Below are 8,309 nucleotides of genomic sequence, written 5' to 3'. Positions count from 1 at the left end.
GTGAACCACCGTGGTTGTAGGGTTTCTCAGCAAGTTTAGACTGTTCTACGGGGTTGGAAAACTTGTGACCAGGTGCACACAAAATGATCAGCTATTGTTCTGATGGTTAACTTGCAAGGGAAAATCTCCTCATCTTCAAACACTAGGAACTAACCAGTGATTTCATATCAATAAACCCCAATAAGGGACTACGTTGATACACAGCTAGCTAGGCCTCTGGTTTATTGGAGAGAAAAGGCACCCGCTACTTGGTTTGTGCACAGTGCCCTTTGTGAGCAGGTAGTGGCTCTTAAAATAGCTTTTGGGGTGAGATCAGCGCCTGCGTCTGCAGTTTAGGCACATTTTCCGCGGATATGGTGTGCCAGCTGAATATCCTTGGGCATAATAGTGACACGGTTGGCATGGATGGCACATAGGTTGGTGTCTTCAAAAAGACCCACCAGGTATGCCTCACAGACTTCCTGCAGTGCCCTTACAGCCGAGCTCTGGAAACGCAGGTCCATCTTAAAGTCCTGCGCAATCTCCCGGACCAGGCGCTGGAAGGATAACTTACCAATCAGAAGTTCTGGGGACTTCTGGTAGCGACGAATCTCGCACAGTGCTACAGTGCCCGGCCAGTACCTGTGCGGCTTCTTCACGCCCCCGGTGGCTGGTGCGCTCTTCCGAGCTACTTTGGTAGTTAGTTGTTTGCGAGGTGCTTTGCCGCCGATGGACTTCCGCGCCGTCTGCTTTGTTCGTGCCATTTCTCCGCTATCCCGAGAACCCAAAGGGCTGTTACAGCCTCCTCGGTTGCTCCCTGAACGCGTAAGTGGCGAGCCTGCCTACTTTTATAGAGGCTGCCGCCTTCCCATTGGCCAGGTGCCGGGCAGCGTGATGACAGGCTAAGCTCTGATTGGTCCATGGGGCATTCTGCTTAGGCGCCTGCCCCTTATTTTCGCTTTGCATGGGTTTGGCTCCACAGTCAGGTTGGCGTCCTGGAGCTCGCCGGTCAGCTCGCAGGCTGAGCTGGTCTGGGTTGGGGTGGGCGTCGGGTCTGGGTTCCGGTTGGCGTCATCGTGGGTGTTGCATCTCCGTGCACAGCTCCCTTGTTTTTCCTCAGCACTCTCCTCCTCCTCCTCTATGGGCCAAGGAGGGAAGAAACTTCTAGAAGCTTGCACTCCGCATTTGGCCTGATAACAAGGATCCCAAGAGAAGATGACACTCAGTATGGGCGGATGGGGTCCACCCTGCTCCCTCACATCATCACCTACCTTGGAGCATCCACAGAATACATGAAGCATGAAAGTTCCTCTGAAGCACCCATTCTCCAATTTAAAAACTCTCCCAGCCAAGTTCCTTATAATGGGGTCTCCATTGTGTCTATATCCATTTTATGAGGTTCAGCTTGAGGTTATCTCCACTGTAGTGAACCCCCACTGCCTCAATGGTAAGAAAGAATTCTGTCACATCTTAAATACCCTTCCTAATGAGCCTTTGTAACTTTTTCTTTTTTTAGGAGTTTTCACTTTTGTTTAGTTTGAATAGATGGCAAGAATTTTAATTTTTTTTTTTCTTTTCTTTTTTTGGTTCTATGAGCCACTCTGGTAGTTTGGTAAAGCTCAGAATATTTAAAAATATTTTTTAATGCATAAAGTAAAATGCCTCAGAATGTTTTTAAATGCATAAAATAAAAAATTGCAAAGAATCAATTATATTGAAATAAGTTATCAAAACATATACAAATTATCAATGTATATGTAAATTTGTCAGATAGTTATAAATGTACACTTTTATCAATGCATTAAATAACAACTTCTAATAGGGGAAGACTTGTAACTGCTGTCATTTGAGAGTGGTTATGGGCGTTAAGGATATTTAGAGATCTCTTTCATGGCTGTACTGTGATATGATTCCATACCCTATCCTCAATTTAGCATACCAATTATACTTCTTTTTAAGCTTTTTTAAGTGATTTCCTAGAGTTTGAAATATAGATTTATAACCAATCTCCACTTTCAAATGACACTATTTCACTTCTTGGGTAGTGCAGGTAACTTACAAACAGGAATAATAGAGTATTACCATTTCCTCCCTTCCATCCCTTATAACATTGCTGTCATTATCATCCAATATATTATTGCTGTTACTATTTGAACAGTTACCAGTTATTAAGAATAGAGAAATAAAGGATTTTATTTTACCCTCACTTATTCCTTCTCTAATACTCTTCCTTTCTTTATGTAGATCTGTGTTTCTGACCTTCATCATTTTCCTTCTCTTTGAAGAACTCCTTTTACCATTTCTTGCAAAGCAGGTCTACTGGTGAAATTCTATCCATTATTGTTTGTCTGAGAAAGTCTAATTCTCCTTCACTTTTGAAGAATAACTTTGCTGGATACACAATTCTAGGTTGGTGACATTTTTTATATCATCATTTTACATATTTCATGCCACAAATTTTTGCTTTCATGATTTCTGATGAGAAGTCTTATCCTTGTTTCTCTGTAGTTAAAGTGTTTTCTCCCCCTCTGGTTCTTTAAAGATATTTTCATATTTTACTTTCTGTAGTTGAATACGATGTGCCTTGGTATAGATTTTTTTGCTATTTATCCTGCTTGGTGTTCTTTGAACCTCCTGGATACGTGGTTTAGTCTCCATCATTAATTTTGGAAAATTCTCAGCCATTATTCACATATTTCTTCTATCCCTCCTCTCTTCTCCTTCTGCTATTCTAATTACATGTATGCCACACCTTTTGTAATTATCCCACAGTCCTTGGATATTCTGTTTTCTATTTATTGTTACTATTTTTTTTATTTTAGATGTCAGTTTGGGAGGTTTCTATTGACATTTCTTCAAGCTCACTGATTCTTTCCTAGATCATAGACAGTTGACTGATGAGCCCATCAAAGGCGGTCTTCATTTGTTAGTGTTTTCAATTTCTAACATTTCCTTTTGATTCTTTCTTAGCATTTTCATCTCTCTACGTACATTGTCTGTCTGTTCTTGTATGCTGTCTACTTTATCTATTAGAGCCCTTAACATCTTAATCACAGTTTTAAAACTGTGGTCTGATAGATAATTCCAACACCTGTGTCACATCTGAGTCTGGTTCTATGCTTGTTTATGAATTTGGACTGTGTCTTTTTTTGCCTTCTGAAATGGCTAGTATTTTTGGTTGAAAGCTGGACATGATGTACTGGGTAATAAGAACTATGGCTAATTGGCTTTGAGTGTGAGGATTTATGTTTTTCTGGATTGGAGTTGGGCTGGACTAGAGTTGGGCTGTGTTTAGTGTTGATTTTAACTCGAGGCACCAGAAGCTTTAAATTCCCCTGAGGTCCTTATTTTTTATTTTTTATTTTTTTTAGAAATTCACGTTCTTTTATTTATTTATTTATGACTGTGTTGAGTCTTCGTTTCTGTGTGAGGGCTTTCTCTAGTTGCGGCAAGTGGGGACCACTCTTCATCGCGGTGCGCGGGCCTCTCACCATCGCGGCCGAGGTCCTTATTTTTGTTTGTCCTGTTGTCTTTGAGCCTCTCTAAGAACTCTGTCTCAGATACAGTCTGCCTCTTACAGCTCTCTCAAACATGATGTGCTCTTATTATACTAGAGCCCTGTTAGGGTGGTGGTAGGCTGTGAGCAGGGGGAGTGTGCCATAATGCTGTGATTAAATCTCAATCTCTTGGTGATCTTGTGTCCCTGGGATATGACCTTCACAGGTGTTTCTTAGCTGTTTTGCCTTCTTTAGGTGAGACAGGAGGGTGAGAGGGACTGGAGTGAGAGAAATGCCCTTCCCTGGTGGGATAAAGCTCTGCTTAAGTCTTCCCCTGTTGTGGAGAACATTCTGAGTATATTTCTTGCTTTTCTCCTCCCTTGGCCAGAACCAGGAGGGGAGTTTTCTCCTATTTTCACAAAGAGAAATTGGTGGGGTCCCTGAAAGTAAAACCAATGAAAGTGTGTGTGATCTTATGATTTATTGTAAAAAGTATATATTTGGTCTTTGTTCCTGTTTCTGGCACAGAGCTCCTAAAACACCTAGAATTTCCTGTGATAAGAGCAATAAAGTTGTCTTTTGTTATCTTTATGAAGTGATTTTGGGAAGCCCCTAAGGATGGGGGCTGGTTGCCAGGGCAACCAACCATGTGATTAGAGGGTCCCACTCCCCCCACCTCAAGGGAGGGGAGAGGGGCTGGAGGTTGAATCAATTGCCAGTGGACAATGGTTTAATCAGTCACGCCTAGTACTGAAGCCTCCATAAAAACCCAAAAGGACAGTTCCAAGAGCGTCAGGGTTGGTGAACATGTGAAGATTTGGGGAGAGTGGTGCACTAGGAGAGGGCGTGGAAACTTTGCACCCCTTCCCTCATGCCTTGCCATCTGGCTGTCCCTGAGTTATATTCTTTCATAATAAACTGGTAATCTAGTTAAGTAAAATGTTCCTGTGAGCTCTGTCAGCTGCTCTAGCAATTAATTGAACCTGAGGAGGGGGTCACGGAAACCTCTGATCTATAACCAGTCAGTCAGAAGCACATGTGACATCCTGGGGTTGTGATTGGTGTCTGAAGAGGGGGAAGTCTTTTTTAAGAGAGACGAATTTTTTTCTGAGTACGTTCCTGCCTGGTGCATTAGTAATAGGTGCTCGACCATCACTTCCAGAAAGGTGCAGACAGCATGCACCTGCTCCTGCCCAGCGAGCTGGCCAAGTACACTGTGTCTGAGGGCACCAAGTACACCAGCTCCAAGCAAGCATCAGAACCAATGGCTCTCTTCAGAGCTCCCTCCACTGTCAGGAGAAGAGCTGTGGCACCCATCAGCTTTCACTCCAGTTTCCAGCAGGAAACATATCAACATAGGTGGATTCAGAAAACAAGTTTTAAATTGCTTATTAATTCCTTCTCCATTATGGGTTGAATTGTGTCCTCCCAAATTCATATGTTAGAGACCTAACCGCCAGTACCTCAGGATGTGACTGTACTTGGAGACACGGTCTTTAACAGATGTGATTAAGGTAAAATGAGGTCATTAAGGTGGGCCCTAATTTAATATAACTGATGTCCTTATTTAAAGGAGAAATTTGGACAGCTAGACATGCACAGAGGGAAGACAATGTGAGGAGAGACAGGGAGAAAATGGCTGTCTATAAAGGAGAGAGGCCTGAAACAAATGCTTTCCTTGTGGCCCTGGGACGAACTGACCCTGCAGTCACTTTGATTTTGAACTTTTGGCCTCTAGAACCGTGGGACAATAAGTTTCTATTGCTTAAGCCACCCAGTATGTGGCATTCGTTATACAACCCTAGAAAACTAATACACTCCTTGATAGATTTCTACTTTAACATGTCTCCTTTCTTATATATCACCTATGGCCATCCTGGTGGATTCACCCTTTATCCCCAAAGGGATGTAAAATGGCCTCATCCAACACACTAGCCAACACCATTTATGCAGTTTGCAATTGCAATTTGTTATTGTCGTTTTTTAATGCATTGGAATCAGTTTGCTAATATTTAAAGTAGAATTTCTTTTTCCTTATTTATAAGTGACTACGGTCTGTAATTTTTCTTTCCTCTTTGGTGGGTCATCTTTATTCATTTTAATAGCAACATTATATTTTCTTCAGAAGGCAAAAAAAAAGGTTTTCTTTCATCCTTTATTTTGGGAGAATTTGTTTATCAGTAGAATTTTATATTTCTTAATAGTTTAGCAGTAATTTTCCTGGAGGCCTGACATTTCTTCAATACTTCAGGCCTTAAAAATCTCTAACTCAGGGCTTCCCTGGTAGCACAGTGGTTGAGAATCTGCCTGCCAATGCAGGGGACACGGGTTCGAGCCCTGGTCTGGGAAGATCCCACATGCCGCGGAGCAACTAGGCCCGTGAGCCACAACTGCTGAGACTGCGTGCCTGGAGCCTGTGCTCTGCAACAAGAGAGGCCACGATAGTGAGAGGCCCGCGCACCGCGATGAAGAGTGGCCCCCGCTTGCCGCAGCTAGAGAAAGCCCTCGCACAGAAACGAAGACCCAACACAGCCAAAAATAAATAAATAAATTAAAAAAAAATCTCTAACTTATTTAAAATAACAATTTAGTTATGAAAAGTTTTATTACATATATATATATGTCATGTAAAAGTTTTATTATAATCTTGCCAGAAGGGATAAGCTGTATCTCAAGCCAATTAAAGAATTTTCTTTTAAGAGAGATACTTAGAAAAAAATGATAGAATACAGCATTAGCCTAGATTAGAAACAAACAGTTTAATGACAGTCCCTAGGATTTTAAGTATAAGAAAACATCCAGATTGAAAAGGAAGAAATAAAACCATCTCTATTTGCAAATCACATGGTTTTGTTTTTTTTTTTTAAGTAGAGGGAAGGATTATTTATTTATTTATTTATTTATTTTTGGCTGTGTTGGGTCTTCGTTTCGTGCGAGGGCTTTCTCTAGTTGCAGCAAGCGGGGGCCACTCTTCATCGCGGTGCGCGGGCCTCTCACTATCGTGGCCTCTCTTGTTGCGGAGCACAGGCTCCAGACGTGCAGGCTCAGTAGTTGTGGCTTACGGGCCTAGTTGCTCCGCGGCATGTGGGATCTTCCCAGACCAGGGCTCGAACCCGTGTCCCCTGCATTGGCAGGCAGATTCTCAACCACTGCGCCTCCAGGGAAGCCCCACATGATCTTATATATAGAAAATTCTTATACTTTGAAAGAATTTTCCTGCCTTCTCTCTATTGCCTTCTAGAGAAACTTTATGACTTTTTTTTTCACATAACAAAGAAAATCCTAATGGGATTATGTTGAATTTATAGATCAGTTTAGGGGAAAATGGATTTTTTTTCTTCAAACTTGTTTTAATAGCCAAGGAAGCAGGTCCCTCTGTTTTATTTGAACCTTCTCTATAAACTTATCAACAAACTTTATATTTTTTGAGATCATCTTTGTTTATTTTATTTAGTATAATGAGTGAAATTTTCCCATTAGATTTTCTACCAACTCTCATCTGGAGACAGGAAAGATAATGTATTTGTCTGAATTTCTGAGTGAACCCTTTTGTTTGTGTTTGAGTTGTTTCTCTAGGACAGTGGCTCTCAAATGTTAACATTCATCCAAACACCTGAAGAACTTTGCAAAGCAGAGGGCTAGGCCTCATCCTGTTCTTATTCAGTTGGTCTGGGATGGACCCAAGAGTTTACATCCGTAACAAGTTCTCAAGTGACATGGACGATGCTGCCTCAGACCACACTTTGGATAATACTGCTTTAGGCTTTCCAGGTTTTAAATACTTTCAAATACTTTGAAGTGTATACCATTTACCTAAAAAACCAAAAAACAAACAAACGAACCAAAAAAACAAATCTTTTTTACTACATTCACTAATATTCTAGAATAAAGGTAATACTGGACTTCCTTGTCACTCAGGTAATGATTTATTTCACCATCATACATCATGCTGGGGCTTTGTTTGAGAGCTACTTGTTTTATCAAGATAAGAAATCATGAATTTATTATTATTTTACTAAATGCTTACTATTTATTTAAAAAGATAACTATCCAATATTCGTAAATATTTATTTTAAAGAGAGAACTATCCAATATTAGCAAAAATACTTTTAGTAATGTTGAAAAGCAAAATTCAACTGAGTAAATTTGAAGATCTAATTAGCATAGATTCATGCATCAGGCAGCATTCCATTTAGCAGATAGAAAGGAATTCCAAAGAGCTGTACAAAATGGAAGCCTTTTATAGGCAGAAGAGGGCGGGGCAAGGAAGTCATTCTAGCAAAGAGCTGATTGTTTCAGGCAAGGTCACCTTCCTTTGGGGAAAGGGAGTGGGGTGTCTATCAGGTAGATTACCTCACTAGTGCTGAACAGGTAATTTTGATTTTTATTTATTTATTTATGGCTGCGTTGGGTCTTTGTTGCTGCGAGCAGGCTTTCTTTAGTTGCGGCGAGTGGGGGCTACTCTTTGTTGTGGTGCGCAGGCTTCTCATTGCAGTGCGCAGGCTTCTCATTGCAGTGGCTTCTCTTGTTGCAGAGCATGGGCTCTAGGTGTGCGGGCTTCAGTAGATGTGGCTCACAGGCTCGGTAGTTGTGGCGCACGGGCTTAGTTGCTCCATGGCATGTGGGATCTTCCCGGATCAGGGCTCGAACCCATGTCCCCTGCATTAGCAGGCGGATTCTTAACCACTGCGCCACCAGGGAAGCCCTAAACAGGTAATTCTACATTGACTGGTTAAAGGTCACATTCTTGGGACAGGCTGAAACTGCAATTAGGTTAGGTAGTAAGTCTTAGTTTGTTGACATGGGACTTAGCACAAGTGACTCCATCTGGGG

At 41.5% G+C, this 8,309-nt stretch overlaps 1 protein-coding gene across 1 annotated transcript; it reads right to left on the bottom strand.

Moving 5' to 3' along the window:
* Positions 1-332: 332 nt before the first annotated feature.
* Positions 333-3,325, bottom strand: H3-4 (H3.4 histone, cluster member; the record flags this gene model as incomplete). The annotated part of the gene is made up of 1 exon (XM_082381124.1): positions 333-3,325. The coding sequence occupies exon 1, from the start codon at positions 741-743 to the stop codon at positions 333-335; it is 411 nt and encodes a 136-aa protein (XP_082237250.1). The 5' UTR covers positions 744-3,325.
* Positions 3,326-8,309: the final 4,984 nt, after the last annotated feature.

The sequence above is a fragment of the Balaenoptera borealis genome (genome assembly GCF_965194805.1).
Source record: "Balaenoptera borealis genome assembly, chromosome: 2".
In the NCBI taxonomy this organism is placed as follows: domain Eukaryota; kingdom Metazoa; phylum Chordata; class Mammalia; order Artiodactyla; family Balaenopteridae; genus Balaenoptera; species Balaenoptera borealis.
This window is presented reverse-complemented; position numbering and strand designations above follow the sequence as displayed.